The sequence below is a fragment of the Macaca thibetana genome, chromosome 11, assembly GCF_024542745.1.
Source record: "Macaca thibetana thibetana isolate TM-01 chromosome 11, ASM2454274v1, whole genome shotgun sequence".
NCBI lineage: Eukaryota > Metazoa > Chordata > Mammalia > Primates > Cercopithecidae > Macaca > Macaca thibetana.
Genome location: NC_065588.1, coordinates 36,286,101 through 36,303,671, shown reverse-complemented (window position 1 = coordinate 36,303,671; position 17,571 = coordinate 36,286,101). Strand labels below are relative to the sequence as shown.

Sequence of the window (17,571 nt, the reverse complement as noted above, 5' to 3'; positions counted from 1 at the left end):
CCAAACCTTGCCCAAAGTTCTTTCTATTTTCTATTCATATGTGGGATTTCATACACTAAGATGACTTCAGGTCGTAATAACAATAGCAATGACCACAATAACAATGCCAAAACCTATGTAGCACTCGCTCTGTGCCAGACATTCTTTTAAGTACTTCATATGTATTCACCTTCTTAATCCTCCCAAAACCTTTGTGATGTAGACACACTATTGTTGTCCTGATGTACGGATGAAAAAAATTGTGACACAGAGACATGTGAGCACACAAGTCAAAGCACAAGTTTAAACTCTCTAAAGTTCTAAGCCCAAATTTATTTTTGCTTGATACCAGTATCTTAACTCAAATATTCAAGGCCAAAACTTAGTATCTTCTACAAAACAAAGTCAGATTGTCATTCTGAACTTTCTGTTCGATTAATAGGACCAACATTCCTGTTTGACAGGCAAGGCCAGCTTCACAGGTGTGTATTTGTACAATCATATACGGCTTCATGCTCAGAGAGCACTTGCTTCAATGCTCTGTCATCACCCTTGTAAAATCCTCAATAATTTTCAAACAAGGAGAGTGCATTTCCATTTTATTACACAATTACATATCCACTTCTGCTCCCAAGCTCAAAGTGTATCATAAGCTTCTTTTTATGTTAAAATTATATCAAATTGATATTTATAAAGCACCTACCTTTGTCCTTAATAGCTCTACATCTAACGAGTTTCTACTCATTTACTGGTCCTTTTACCTGGAACTCCCCTAGGCTCTAACCATTTCAGTCCAGGTCAATGATGACTAATGACTTGTAACAGATAATCTCTGATTTGTCTATGCAAAAAGAGAATTCAGAGTATAAACTCATAATTTTAAATATGAGCATTTGATTTTTAATAGCTAAGTAAATGTTTAAAAATTAATATTTATATATACATATATGTATTATATAGGTATGACTATCGTGATATTTACAAACCCACAAAAGAATTTCCTTCAGTTATCTAATGCTCCATCTTGCAATAGTAACGTATTGCACTGGTGCTCAAATAGGGATTAAAATCAATTTACTAGTGTCTACTTAGGAGGTGTTTTTCAAGTGAAACTCTGGAGATGCCAACAGAAGGATGGCAGCATCCTACCACCTATGCTTTACTACTCTCCGAGTTTTTTTCAGAGAATCCATAAATATTGAAATGGTTTCTCTAATGAGTGAGCTTGCCAGCTCAATGGAAAAATACTCACGCTGGCCTCTTTCCTAGCTACTAGGTAAGTAGATTAGCCAAAGAAAGGAAAACAGACTCACGTTCCCAGATAATTTGTGTTTTGTTTTCTCCCTTTATCCTTTTTTTCTTATAAATCCCATCTCTGATTTTGATAAATAAGCTAAATGTTTGGAATCATCTCCCTTGTCTACAAGTAAGTGGCATGGTGATAGTGTCGCTGGATTAGTCTTTGAAAAATTAAAAGATTAAGGCAAAAGAGATCCAACATCATATGACTGATAGCCTCAAAGAAGAGAGCTAAAATAATGAAAGAGAAAAATACAGATATTTAGGCTGGTCACGGTGGCTCACACTTGTAATCTCAGCACTTTGGGAGGTCGAGGCAGGATTGCTTGAGTCAAGGAGTTTGAGACCAGCCTGGGCAACATAGTGAGACCCTGTCTCCACTTTTGTATTAAAAATAATAATAAGTAAGTATATCCAGTTCTACTTCCAAACTCAAAATGCACCACAGGCTTATTTTCACGCCAAAATTATATCGAATTGATATTTATAAAGCATCTATCTTTATCCTTAATATCTTTACCATGTATATGTATATGTATATGTAATATACATGTATATAAAGATGCAATTCAATAAAACTTTCCAGGAAAAAAAGTTGAATGTATAGCTAGAATGAGAATACCATATCCCAGGACTAACATTGAGATATATCCTACTAAAGTGGATAGATTTCAAGAGAAAAAATTCTTTCAGCGCCAGGCAAAGAATCCAAGCACTTAACAGTAAGAAACAAATGAAGCTGGTCTCAGACTTCTCCACTAAAACATTCAGTACTAGAACACAGTGAAATGCCTACAAACACTTCAGGGAAAAAAAAACACAATATTTTACAACCAACATAACTTTTTTTAAGAGTGCAAAATTTATAAAGGCAAAAACAGCAACAATGAAATATAAACATTAGATATTCAAGGAATTAAACTTTTCTAAAGAAATTCAGACAACTAAAAGATGAATGGAAAAACAATAACAAAAGGACTTGAGATGAAGACTGCTTCCAAATAACTGTAGGAATAAGGTAAACACAAACTTAGAAAGCATAATTAGAAAGCTGAATATAAATATTATCTACTCTGCCAATGTGGAGTTAGTTTATTGAAAAAAAGTAGGTGGGAAAACAGGAGATATCAGAAGTGCAAATACTCTCATCTTATATAGCCAGGAGTCAAAAGATACTTTTAAATCTAATAGCAATAACATTAACATTTATTGAGTGCGTACTATGTGCCAATCATTATACTGACACTTCTGCATGAATTATCTTATAAAATCTTCAACAACTCTAACTGAAAAATCAGTTATTATCTCCATTTTATACATAATAAAACCAAGACATTAAGTACTTGTCCAGGGTGCAGAGTCTGTAGGTAGTGGTGTCAGACTTAAATTCAGATATCTTAATTCCAGAAACCACAAACTTAGCTATTAGAAAATTTTACATAGCTAAAGCTATAAAAGCGAACATATAATTTGCTACAATTGGGTGATAAAAGCGAGGGAGAGGACATAAAGCAGTGGAAATATATTAATTTCAGCCAAAAGTGTGCATAAGGTGTCAACACACAGGAAGGAAAAAACGAATACCTGGGGAATACATTCATACACATAGAAAATTGAAGATTTTTCCAAAGCAGCACATTAGGAATCTCACCTCATTGTTTTTTAATATTTACGTAGGATGATATAATTTGGAAATGGTATAATTTATCTGATTAGTCTCTATTGATGGGTACTGCATTGTCAGGAAAGATTAAATTAAGCTGCAGTAACAATTCTCAAAATTTTATGGGGTGCAAAAATAATAAGCTCCATTATTGCTCATGCTACATATGTGTTGCAGGTCAGGAGGGGACTCTGCTTGTTGTAGTCCCTCAGGGACCTCCACTGACAGAGCAACTACTATCTTAAACACTGCAGGTCAACATACCTGAGACAGTGCTCCCTCCATTTACAACTCCCTGACCAAACTTAGTCACATGCTTCAACCTAACTACTAAATCCTATGCCAGAATCACCAGAAGGTGGAGAACTAAAAATATTTGGCGAACAGCATGAATGATTACCATGTAAGCTTTTAGTTTGTTGCCACATTTTTAATTACAAATCATGCCACAGTGAACATTCATGTCTAATAATATTTCTGTACATGAGCAAGTATATCTACATTAAAAATTCTTAGAATGAAATTGCTGATCAGAAAATATGGCATTTTAATTTTGATAAATATTACCAAATTTCTCTCCAACAAGCTATTTCGTTATCATTTACGTTAATAACAATTATAGTTGAAACTTTTAATGTGTACATATACCAACTTCATTATAGACCATAATCTCATCCATCTGTAATTTGTTTTGGCAAAAGGAGTAAGATATTCAGCTTCCTTTGCTTTTCCCAAATGGCTGAAGAGTTAGTTGTTCCAACACAAGTAACTGAGTAATCTATTTTCCTCCCAGCAGTCGAGGAATATCATAACATTACAAATTTTTATTTAAGTCTATTTCCTGAGCCACCCTTATGTGGCACTGATCTGTCTCCTCTAGTGCCAGTATCACACCATTATAGTTACTAAAATTGTATAATACATTTGATTATCTTTTGGAGTTAGGCCATATGAATTAACACTCTTGTTTAAAATTCTCCTGATTGCTCATATGTATTAATTTTTTCATGCAAATTTTACACTAGCTTACTTAGTTCCAGAAAATACTATTGTTATTTTTACTAAGGGTTCATAAACATAGATCAATTTTCATTTTTAAAAATTTAGTCCTTTTATCAAAATAGAAGATGTATCTTTTCATATATTCAGCTACTCCTCTCTACCCCTAAGCTTCGTAGTTTTCTGTATATCCATCCTGTAAACCTTTTATAAATTTTACTTATATGCAATTTGTTGTTATTGTTATTGGTGTTGCTTTTGCAGATAAGCTCTTTTTTTGACTACTGAAATAAATATATTCAATATTTAAGCTGAGTATATTTTGCTTCAAGGTTTTTGTGAAGCTCACAAGTTCTCTGATTTGTGCCCATTTCATCTGAAGATTTGTTTTACTTTACTGGATTTCCTCACTGAAGAACACAGGAATGTCACCACATATAAAACACAGATGCAGCCAAAATGTGTAGAGTCTATTTTCTGCTTTGCTCTCTGGAAACAATAATGGACAAATATATCTCTCTGGAACAGGTGACAAAGTCTTCATCTGTGGAAAAGCTAAAAGGATCAGGCATAAATGGAACATCGCTGTTCTAGACAGAGATTTTAACTTCAGCTTGAATTTTATTGCATTTTTATGTATCCAAACATGGATTCACTTTCATAAATACTCTTCTTAGTCTGCTTTATAAATCAGAGTTGAATCTCAAGTTCTACCTTATTTGGAACTCTGCTCTCCAAGTTTAGATGTATTAAAATGTAATTCATTTTATCGTGTCTGCAATATTTGGACCTAAAACCTCTGATGCTTTGTAATTACTATTCAGAGTAAGACATGCAATCACAGAATTTTGGAGCTACAGTAATCACTCTCATCTCTTAGAGCCATTTTTCTCAACCATGGTGAAGGATTAGGGGAATTACACTGGAGAGGTCTTTGAAATAAAATATTGTTACTTGTGTTTCTCCATGACCTTAACTCGCCACCTCTAACGATAATCAGTGCTGAGTGAAAGGCTGTGCGTCATTACTGAAGTACTGGCATGGGGGGAAAAGCAGTGTTCAACCATTTCTTCTCAGATGGAACAAAGCGATTTTCTCCACATCACAGCACTTACCTGCTCTCTTGGCTCCCGACTGCTGAGGTTACATCTCACTTAGGCTTCTCTAATAACTTTAGAGAATATTGGCTAACTGGAACCAGTTATATATATGGCTTTTTTGGTACCTCTTCCACTTTTCACCAACACTCACCATGAATAAAATTAACTGTTCCCTCCTCTATGTACTTAGACTATGTTCACAATGCTGGTATCCCTCCTAAGTGCTCGTGTAGAACAACTGATTTTATGCACAGTTGTTATTCCTCTAACAATGAGGCAGGATAGGTATTAAAAGGAAGTAACCATGTCTTCAGGACGCGGCAACTGTGGCAATCTTACTGTCAACATAATAAGTTTCAGCATTCGCATTGTAGTCCAGCTCATTCAAGCAAAGCTATCTCCAGTAGGGAATTGCCCCTGTAGGGAGCATGCACATTTTGATTTTCCTGTCCTCAGACTGACCCTTTGCTCATTATAATAGTAAAACACACACCGCTGGGTGGAGATTTCAGAGAGTTATGAGACATGGGATATATGAACAAACATGTACAGCTACTGCACATGTGCACCCAGAGGACAACCTAGAATATGCTTACTAGTAACACGTCTTCCCACCTGCTTATGAAAAGTCATGTATGACTCCCACAAATGGAGTCTTCCTAGTGCCAGTCTATGCAGTCTCCTCCTTACTAGCAAGCCCGCCCTGAATTCTGTCAGGGTAAGTGTCTATTCCTCACTTAACCTGCAAAATATTCTTTCTTTTGCAATAAATTACTCGATGCTGCATCTCCTCTGCTGTGTGTCTCTTGTTTACAGAAAAGAACCAAGGTTTCACAACAGACATCAATAACCAGATTATGAGATTCAGGAGAGAAGGGTACAAAGCATTTTTATTTATCTTCTAAATGCCTAACCGCTTCCTTCCATATACTTATTTTCAACAAATATTTCTCAAGTTAAATTTAACCCATTACAACATAAATTCTTGCCATACTCAAGGACTGTATTAAAGTTTGAGTATAAATGACTCAAACATATTATAGGCAGTGAGTGACATTATAAAGTTCACTTTAAAATGAATTTTTAAGGGAGATCTCTTTGGAAGCTACTTTAATTAATTTATGACATTTATCAAAGTATATCAAACACATGGAATCATTTCCATTAATTACTTTAAATTGGCTCCTCCTTTTATAAAAACGTTCACACTAATCATGTCTTTATTCTTAACATCTTTAATAAAGAACCAATGCATTTTATGCAAAATTTCCAAAACTTAATTCCACCAAAACTTTTTGCATTACACAATTTAAATTTAATTCCCTTTTTCTCTTTTTCATATTCAGTATGATTTATTGATACTTTAATTATAACGTAGGAACATAGATATATAAATGCTAATAAATGGAAACAATGTATACCAAATCATTTCAGAGGTTATCTCTTAGGAGAGCAATGAAAAGGAGCACAGGGAATCAAAGAAGACTTTACTGTTTTTGTTTGTTTGTTTTTGTTTCTGTTTTTGTTTTGGTTTTGAGACAAAGTCTCACTCTGTCGCCCAAGCTGGAGTGCAGTGGCACCATCTCAGCTCACAGCAACCTCTGCCTCCTGGGTTCAAGCGATTCTCCTGCTTCAGCCTCCCGAGTAGCTGGGATTACAGGCGTGCATCACCATGCCCAGTTAATTTCTGTATTTTTAGTAGAGACAGGGTTTCACCATGTTGGCCAGGTAGGTCTCGAACTCCTGACCTCGTGATCCACCCGCCTCAGCCTCGCCATAGTGCTAGCATTACAGACCTGAGCCACCGTGCCCAGCGAAGACTTTACTTTTAACCCTGGTATGTCTTCATGGGCTAAATCATATACCATGAGACCAGAAAAGAAAGATAAGTAGCCGGAGAGGACAGACAGAGAAAACAGCAGCCATAGCACCCAGCATGACTCATAAGGTCTAGCTGCATATCTGGCTCTTTGGTTCTCTTTTTGGTTGAGCAAACTAGAGTGGATTTATATTACTGGCAATCAAAAGAATCTTGCCTACATTTGCAATTGATAATACACTTAGCTGGACTTAGCTTAGTACGTATCTTTTCACTTCCCACATCTTATGTCTCTAACCACATGACTTCCTGCTATCATAGTAAATGGAGAATAGAAAACTTCGACTGAAAAAGCCCCCTAGTTCTCCAAATTTAATACTTTAGTTAACAGTGTAAAGACAGAAAACTCATATTCAACATACCCTGTTCAAAGCTGCTAGGACCAGTTTGTGAATATCATTCTTGAAACACTGTTTTTTAACCATATTTAGCTTACGATGAGATTCTGCATCCTCTCTGGATTCTTCTGGCATGCCTAAATGCACAGATAAATAAATAAAGAAAGACTTTTCTTATAAACATTTGAGTTGAACAGACTGTTACTTTCTAGAAATTGTCATAATTAATCTTACAATATATGTGTCGTACTTTTTTCTACTACATATTTCCTTATCAAAGAAATAACCCGAAATTTTAAGGAATCTATAAAGATAGTTCATCACTGAATATAAAATAAATATAATGTGTAAGAATGCTTACTGAATTTGAAGTAGCAAAAAATTATGATGGTGAAGCAATTTTCTGCGGCAAGCAATCACTTTTTTGTGTGAGTAGGCTGTGCTTTAAGATGCTGGAAGATTTGTATGCAACAATGGACAACTTGAGAAAAGTTCAAAGTTATTTGGACTACAACATAAAAAGGTCAGAAATGAAAAGTAGTCAAAAAAGAGTAGCTGGAATAATCGTGGCAAAAAATAAGATTTGAGTTTCAGTATTAAAGTGGTAGAGAACATGTCGTTTTTTAGAAGTCCTGTAAAGGCTATAGAATAGCATTGTTATTTTTAAAAAATCATATTCCTTATTAAGCTACACTATAGTTGAACTATGCTAAAAACACTACAAGTCAAAAATGTAATATAACATGTAAGTAAAAATATTATGAATGAATAATGTTTTCCAAACCTAAGATTATAGACATAATTGTTAACAAACAATCATTTAAAATCTTCCACTTTAATAATCTACATTAATACAAACTATAAGCTGGCTACAGCAGGTTTTTCATTTATTTAAGAAGAATTTGAATTCCAATTACATGCCAAGGATTTTGTTAAATGCTGGGAATACTATGGTAAAGAAGGCAGCCTTGATAACCACCCTACTCCAACTTTCAGTCCTTATTTTAAAATGTATTCAAAGAGGTTCTGACATTCACTGCAGTCGTGTGGTCTGGGGCAAGTCCCTTAAACTCTCTGTGTATCATTTCCAGTGACCAAGACCACACTAACTTCTGAGGCTGCCTATTATGCCTTAAGAAAATGTGACCACTAAAACTGGCCTGTTTGAGTAGTAAAAACATCATGCTACATGTAATGGGTCTTACTAAACATCTTCCTTATATTAAGACCAAATGAACATTCCTGTAAATTTCTTCTCCAGTCTTTGTTCTATCACTTGAGGTCCTACTATTCAAATGGATATAATCTCCTTTCTACATAACAGTCCTTTAAGTTGTGCAGATGGTACATTTTTTTGAGAGCAGTGTCCATAACCTCATCATCTCCCCAGACCTTAAGGATTCTAGACATAGTGCTTTAAATACAACAGTTGTTCAGGACAAATTTGTTGCACAAACATTTATTTTAAAATGCCTACTCTGGAGTCAGCCTGCATATGCTGAAAATCTGGTGCTGTTATATCAGGCCTGACCTTAAAAATCTCTACAATTCTATGCCTCAGTTTTGTTGTCCATACAATACCAAAATAATAATAATAATAATAATATCTGCCTCATGGAGTATTGTGAGAATTGAAAGAGTTAATATACTTAAAACACTTCAAACAATGACTAATACTTTTTAAGTTCTCCATGTTCGTTTAGTATTATTACTGTTACTGGTTGTAAGTGAGTAGATTTTAACAGAGTTTCATATCCCCTTGAGTCATCTCTTCTTCAAATAAAACAATCTCAGTTCCTTTTATCGCTCTTTTTGATGTGCTTTTATCTCCCTAATCACTCTCCTCTGTATACTTCCCTATTCGCCTATATCCCTTCTTAAAGAACTTCACATTATTTCCTCTAAAACTAGCAGTAACTCAAGAAACAACAAGTCAAATGATATTTTATTGAAGTAACTGGGTCTTTATTATTATTTTCTTAAAGCAACCAGTTCAACATCTTCAACAAGTTGTTACAAAGTAAAAGAGAAAATGTACAGTAATAAATTGGAAGAAACTTAAGATACATACACTAGATGCAATATGCTATCCTTAATTGGACACTAAATTATACACATTTGCCATAACGTACATCTTTGCCACTAAAAAACCTGAATATAATCTAGTTAATAAATGAATACATGTACACCTAGGTATCTTATAAGAACCTCAACTTAGCATGTTCAAAACAGAATCATATTCAACCTAGAAACTACCGGAGTATTGCTACCATAGTTCCTTGTTGATACCTAGAATGATATGGTACTGCACGGCATGGTACATGATGGTAGGGTACAATACAGTATGGTGTAATGTGGTAGTATAATATGTTAGCATAGAGTAAATGATTAAGCCTTTACCTACCAGAAGAATGTACTTACATACTGATATGTTTATAAAATGTATTTTTTTACATGAAGTACAGTCCTCAAGTGATTATTTTCAAGGGCACCCATAATACATCTGATTGATTGCTGACTAACAATTTTGCTTCAGGGTCAGTTTAAGAACAATAAAAGAAAAGAAACACTGTATTCCAAACTTACTTTTGGACTAAAAGAATATTATTTCATTAACAGATACGGTTTTTGAGTGTCCTCTGGTTATCTTTAAAACTCAAAACCTCTCTCAAAAGAATAAGGCTGTCAACTTTAAGGATAATCAAAAGGCATTTTTATTGTTTTTAATTACAATCTAAAAATAAAATTCAATAAAACCTGCAATAATATTTGCAAGCAAAATTACATCTGTTAAATTATGTCTCAAAATTAAGCTGAAACTATGAATAGGACACCATGACTCAATTTTTAAAACACTGATTGAATAGCTACCAGAGGACTGGAAAAACATGACTGAAGAAAGCTCTGTCCTTAAAAAACTTGTATATCGAATAATACTCTTATACAGAGAAACATAAAATGTCTATATAACTAGAGAAAATGATAGATTTAGGAAGATTTCATTTTAAAAGAACAAAGCAAAAATGACTGCAAAAGATTGGGAACTTCACAGAACAAAGCATCATCCCTCATACTTAGGGATCACGATGTCACATCAAACAGATCTCCCAATCATCTGTCCAATCTGCCCTCTCATCTGTGTTTCCACTGCAGGGTTCCTTCACCGGGTCTCACTTGACTACCACAGACCTCCAACCCAATCTCCTTTTATATAGTCTCTCTCCCTGTCTATCATCCTCTACACCACAATGCTATTGTCTTTAGTTGCAAAATTCGGTGTGACACTACAATCTGTAAACACTTTTCATAAACTTGGATTAACTTCCATTGTTACAAGGCATAGATTTTTCAACACTGCATTCAAGCCCCTTTTCTTTGGGCCTCAGCCTGTCCTTCCACACTCATCCCCATGCACTACTCTCCTCATCCTCTATGCCTCACTCACCCCTGACCATGTGCATGTTCTTGTGCTTGAAATGTCCTCCTTCGTCTTTCTGCCAGGCCAGCTCTATTTACCCTTCCACCTTAATATTTCTGTAGGACAGAAATATTATAATCACCTTAATATTTCTTAATATTCCACCTATAATATTTCTGTAGGACAGAAATATTATAATCTCTGTCCTACTCCTCTGAAGAAATTATTTGTGCCTCAATCAATATTCTCAAAGCCTTTTATACATGCATCTATCATGGCCCCTCTCACACTGCCTGTTAATTAACTATTTACACGTCCATCTACCTCTAAGCTCCTATAATAGTACAGTTGTGCTTTTTTTCCAATTCATCTTTCAAAGCTTAACAGCATCACAGTGCTTAGACCATAAGAAGCACCTAATAAATGTGCTGAATGAATAGAGACATGGGTATTTTAAAGGGGCTTTTGAGAACAAATAAGGTGATAACAGATGTAAGTAGGAATTAAAGGTGGGTGGAGGGTGGAAGCCATTGAGGTAAATGAGTACACGCCATATTGGAGAAAGATTAATTCAATCACAGAGTAAGAAAAGGATGGAAATGAAGGAAGAGAATAGGTATGAAAATTAGCTAATAGTACAATTCAAACAAGTGAAAAAAAGCTTGAACTCAGGTCACAGCAACAAAAATAGAAAACAATTATCAGAGATGAACACTCTCCTTAAAAATAAAATCTCCACATCTTACATTGTAGTTATTTAAAATAAATAAATTACTGAATTTCATATTTTTTATAAAAATTAATCTAAATGCCAATTCTGCATCATATTTAACCCCTATTTTTGTTTTTGGTGTAACAGAAAGATTTACATTTAGTCAACAGAAACTAGTCTTTTAATATTTGCCTAGAAAATTGCTATTTCATGAAAAGTCAAAAATCCCTTTAAATTGTTATCTCTTCTCACAATCAACTATGTAACTTACCTGGCACTATAAAATGTAAAATAGCTCGAAGCGCCTCCAGCTGCACTGGTAATGATGTCTCATGACTTTTCATAACTGTTATTATTTTGGGGAGCACTGCTGCCATTGTATCCAGGGAAGTGTTGCTGGGGATATAAAATTGGCATGTTTATTGGAAGACCGATCTGATTCAATGGTATAAACACCAAATTGAAGTAAGTACAGGAGGACAGAACCAATATATTTTATCAGGAAAGACTATATGAAAATGCATTTGAAATCAGCAGTATAAGCATACATAATTTTAATTGTCTAAACTTTGAACTCATAAGATAGAATTCATAGTAACCTGGGAATTATTTCATTTCATAAAACTAACAACATCCTTCTGACCTAGGATGGGTCAATGACAACAATCCCAGGAGGTAGGTGTTATTATCCCCATTTTCTACATGAAGAACTTAGGCAGATAGAGGTTAAATATTCAGGTTTTGTCACTAGAAAGTGACAGAGACAAGGCTGGTACCCAAACTTGTCTGACCCCAAGATAAGGCCTCTTTACAGCACATGAACCTTCCTCTTCCAGATTAACATCACTGGACTTCTTATATAGTATCCTTAATTATTTTTAATTTGTTTTACAGTCTTGTTTTCTCTAAGGTATTTAAGCTATTCTTTCTTTTACATATGAGCAAATGTCACTTGACTAGAATGCGGTAGGTACTATGAACTTTACTACAGTCAATCCTTGCTTTACTTGCTAACTGAAACTTGTGCATATCAGAACCATGTTCTCACTTTGCATGGTTCTGTGGACACTGAGATACACTCCTTCTTTTCCAACTTAAAGTCCCAGTTTAAACACATCCCTCTGTTGGAGCCTGCCCTCCTTAGGTAACCCCAGCTGGGTCCACTCTACTCTTACCATTGTGTATTTTACACACTACTGTTACTGCATTCTGAGACTGTATTATAATAACCTGTTTACATATCAGTCTCTCAACTAACATGAGTTCTCTAGGGGCAGACACATTGCCAGAGCCAATGTGGAATCTCCAGGACTGCAACTGTACACATTTTACTTAAGAGCATGCAGCCAGAAACATCAAATCGCTTGCCCAGAATCTACAGAATCCTAGACTGGAGTTTATTCCACTGTTTTTGTGCCTCATTTATAAAGGTTTGCACACTTTCGGCGCCATTAAAATCAACATTTAAGATAAACTTTTCATCTCAGTGTTCAAAAACAACATTTAAATAAGAGAAATACAACTTAAAGAGATATATAAACATAGATTAGCTAGACTGATGTTAAAAACAGTGTAACCCTACTTCTTACAAGTCTGCAGTTATGTTACATTTCATGCTACATGCACTTCATCTATTCACACTTAATAACAGTATAACAATAGATATAATTTGTTGAGTGCTTAAAATGTAGCAGGCATTATCCTAATCCCTTTGTAAAAATTAATTTATTTAATCCTTACATTCTAAGCTTACAACTTTCAAAGTTGTTATTACCATTCTTCTTTACCAATGAGGAACATGAAGTTTTAGAGATGAAACAGTTGGCTCAAATTAGTGGCAAAGCCAGGAACAAAATTAGTTTTTACTGCAACTTCTGTGCCAATTATTTTGTCTACACATGAGAGTTTTCTATATAGCCTCTTTTTGTTTGAAATTTACTCAGACAATGCCAAATTTACATCATATTTTTTGGCTTAACAAAATGCAAAAAGGCACTGAGCCTATTCTACAGTAGGTACCTTCTGCATATTATTCATTTTTCGTCTTTTAAACAGGTTTTTTTTTTTTTAAGCCACAAGTTCTGCCCACACCTACCACCCCTCACCCCCACCTCATCCCACTCTATCCCACCACCATCCATACATAGATCAAAGGATCTGGTCTCTGTTGTGCCACTAACCAGCAGCTGTATAATCTTAACATCTCTGCACTTGGACTAGATGTAGTTAAAATTTTCCCTAACTAAAGATTGAGAGCAGGAAGAGAAGCCAAAGTTCATTCAAATGAAGGAATAATATATTCGTTGTGAAAGAACAACAATTAGGAAGCTATATCCTGATTTTATCTTTTATAACTTTCACACACACAATATTAGAAAAACTGCTGTATGCTATGTGCTATACAATTACCACTTTTCAAAATATAGTCAACATCAAGCATCAGGTTCAAAACCAAACCTTCAACATGTTTCCACAATCTTGCCATTCCTTTCAGTGTTCAGATAAAGTAAGTCTATGGTACTAGTGACACGAGATTACATTGCAAAATGCTTCAATTTTCAAGTGTCTTACGTTTTTCTTTTTCATTGTTAGAAATATGCTTGAAATATTGATATTCTACCTGGCCCAATATGATATATTCTGTACAAGTTAATGAATCTATATTACCTTCCTTCAAAAAGATGATTTAGCATTTTACAGCCACTTTCAGCCACTTCAGGAGAATGTATATGCTTCTGCATTAACTCCAAAACATTCAGGTATATTCCTTTTGATAACAGGATTTTTCTGAAATTAACTGAGATTTTTTAAAGTGTCACTTATGGATATGAAAGCATATTTTCATAATTTTACCATAAGATTTAGAATATAGTCCATCATATACAAAGGAATGGAAAGCATTTAATATAAGCATTTAATATAAGAATATAAGTAATTATGGTTATTTTCACAAAGTAATGCCAAACTCTAGGAAACATAGAGATATGCTTTACAACTGGTATTTCATTTATTTGTGAAAAGTAACTATATTCCAGCAATAATGATTAAGGAATAATTTTCCTCTTTTTTTGCTGTTGTTGCTTTTTGTAACAGCATCTCTCGCTGTTGCCAAGGCTGGGGTGCAGTAGCAAGATCATAGCTTACTGCAGCCTTAACTTCCTGGCCTCAAGTGATCCTCCTGTCTCAGCTTCCAAGTAGCAGGAACTACAAGTGTGCCACCATGCCTGGCTAATTTTTGTTAATATTTTGTAGAGAGGGGATCTCACTATGTTGCCCAGCCTGGTCTTGAACTCCTGAGCTCAGGCAATCCTCCTGCCTTGGCCTCCCAAAGTGCTGGGATTACAGGCATGAGCCATCACAACAGGCCAATTTTCCTCTTTGCAATAAACTTCCTTCACTAAACATAAATCTGTTGTCTTCAAGTTTCCACATAAACATCAATTGTCTTGAAGCCTCTATAAAAATATCAATTCCAACATTACACACTGTGATTCAACACTTTGAAAGTGGCAGAAAAAGAAACATAAAAAGTTTTAACTTAAGTACTGCTTTTAAAATAAGTATATGACCCAGCCATCCCATTACTGGGTATATACCCAAAGGATTATAAATCATGCTGCTATAAAGACACATACACACGTATGTTTATTGCGGCACTATTCACAATAGCAAAGACTTGGAATCAACCCAAATGTCCATCAGTGACAGACTGGATTAAGAAAATGTGGCACATATACACCATGGAATACTATGCAGCCATAAAAAAGGATGAGTTTGTGTCCTTTGTAGGGACATGGATGCAGCTGGAAATCATCATTCTCAGCAAACTATCGCGAGAACAGAAAACCAAACACCGCATGTTCTCACTCATAGGTGGGAACTGAACAATGAGATCACTTGGACTCGGGAAGGGGAACATCATACACCAGGGCCTATCATGGGGAGGGGGGAGGAGGGATGGGGGAGGGATTGCATTGGGAGTTATACCTGATGTAAATGACGAGTTGATGGGTGCTGACGAGTTGATGGGTGCAGCACGCCAAGATGGCACAAGTATACATATGTAACAAACCTGCACATTATGCACATGTACCCCAGAACTTAAAGTATAATAATAAAAAAAAAACAATAAATAAATAAAAAATAAATAAAATAAGTAGTCTATCTCAAGAAGATAGGACAAAACATGGAAACAAACAGAAATCACATACACATTCTACAATACTGCCAGAACCTGAAAAACTCGTATCTTTTAAACACATTCAGAATAGCACACGTTAATATACAATAAACAGTTGGTTACTTTGCTCGATCACATCAGAAGTTGTAACAACCTTTCCCAAAGTGGCTAGCTTCTAGCCAAGACGACGCTTTAAAAGACAAAAACAACACTAGATCAGTGGTTCTCAAACTGTAGCGTGCATCAGAATCACCTAGAGAGCTTGTTAAAACATGGATTGCTGGGTCTCAACTCCAGGGTTTATGATTCAGAAGGTCTGTATGGGGCCCTTGAATTTACATTGTTTATCAAGTTTCCCCAGCAAATGCTGCTGGTCCAGGAACCACACTTTAAGAATCACTATCCTAGACAGTAACCCAATGTGTGACTTGAAAATTGCAAGCAATAAACCTAGGAGAAGAAATTTCATCATAAAGTCACGTCAGACTTTATAGAACATTTTACATGCTATCGCATCTACCAGCTATCTACATAATACTCCTGATCTCATCCACTCCATTTTAACAGGAAATTAACTGCTTTAAGAGGCAAAAAACAATATGCAACGCCCTGCAGGTCTTACTCAATAGACACCTTCTTTCCTGGCTGCCTATTCACAACTTCATCTCCTCTGATTTCTAACGTATCATATTCTCCTTCCTTGCTTCATTTTTTATTCTTAACTGCCTCAAATATTACATATTTTAGTTAGTCTTATTATCTTCCCTACTACAGTTTAAATTCCATGAGCCTGGGATTTTTACTTAATGAATGTATCCCAAGTGCCTACAGACACTAGACACTTGGGAGCTCAATGAATATTAGTTAATTAATTGAATGGAAAATGTCACACAAGATGTGTGCAACTTTGGGACCTCCATGGTTCCAAGGACCCAGTTCTTCTGCCTGCCAGTGTAGCCATTTTTCTAAAAAAGCCATGCCCAGCTCTGTACACCCAAAGGTTCTCAAGTGTCTTTCAATGAGAAATTGCCCAAGAAAGGTGATGAATGAGCTACTCAAGTTCTTCATGCTTTATTAAGGCAGAACTCCAAAGACAATACAAAAGGATCTGAGGACATTTTACCTGACAGGTGGTCAGGAACGAAGAAGTAGGGAACTAGAAAGAGCAGAGAACTGAACGAAGACATCAGGGTGTACTCTGAATGTAACCAGTCCTCAGACATCATAATAGGAAGCAGTCGAAATTTCACAAAGTTTTGGTTGTTTAATTTGCATATCAAAGGAGATTTCCAGGTGGTTATGAATGACGTCACCAACGCAATGTTGTCTGTACATAGTAAAAGTCTACCTCCACTCTAAGGTGCCTCAAGAGAAGCCACAAAGTCCAGTCCTCATTTTTGGGAGTGAAATCCCTGTCCAGACCTCTTTAACTGCACAGTAGAATATGAGAGATTCGAGAACAGTGATTTCCTCTCCTTCCGCTGTTACTCGGACTCATTATCCTTGAGAGCAGCCCCTGTCTGTCTGTCAGTGCCCTTGCCACTCCAAGCGTTTTATTAAAGTGCCATCAGAGAGGTGAGATGAAAAAGGAGGAAGAGGAAGAAGAAATGATTTTCCTCTTTATTTAGCTTCAATAATGATATAAAGAAACATGCATGAGGTGGTGGCTTTATTTTTTTTTTCCCACCCTACCCAGGTTCTCTATTAAAAGCTGGTGCTTACACTGGTCTCTGTCTCTGGCTTTCAGTGCTTTTCTCTATTTTTCGCCCTATAAAAATATCCTACAAAAGCTGCCAAGTCCCAATGCCTTTATGATGAGTTTTCACCTAAGGATTTCTGTCAGTATTCCTGTTTACGGGGGAAGAAATTTGAGCAGCCTGAACCATAAGCTTAAAACTCATGTCTTTCTGAAGGTATACAAGCCATTTTCTCTTCTTAATTATACAAAGCTATAAGACTTATAAGAATTATATGTAAAGAACCATTTTTTTAAAAAGTATAGTG

The 17,571-nt window shown here is 35.5% G+C and overlaps 1 protein-coding gene across 2 annotated transcripts in view; it reads right to left on the bottom strand.

Moving 5' to 3' along the window:
- The window catches only part of LRRK2 (leucine rich repeat kinase 2), a 145,809-nt gene that overhangs the window by 101,036 nt on the left and 27,202 nt on the right, over positions 1 to 17,571 (bottom strand). For both annotated transcript variants that reach the window (XM_050750114.1, XM_050750115.1), the window contains exons 12-14: positions 14,055 to 14,184; positions 11,659 to 11,783; positions 7,282 to 7,394 (exon numbers count right to left, since the gene is read on the bottom strand). In XM_050750114.1, the coding sequence (XP_050606071.1) occupies positions 7,282 to 7,394; positions 11,659 to 11,783; positions 14,055 to 14,184 (368 nt within the window). The remainder of the gene's footprint in view (positions 1 to 7,281; positions 7,395 to 11,658; positions 11,784 to 14,054; positions 14,185 to 17,571) is intronic.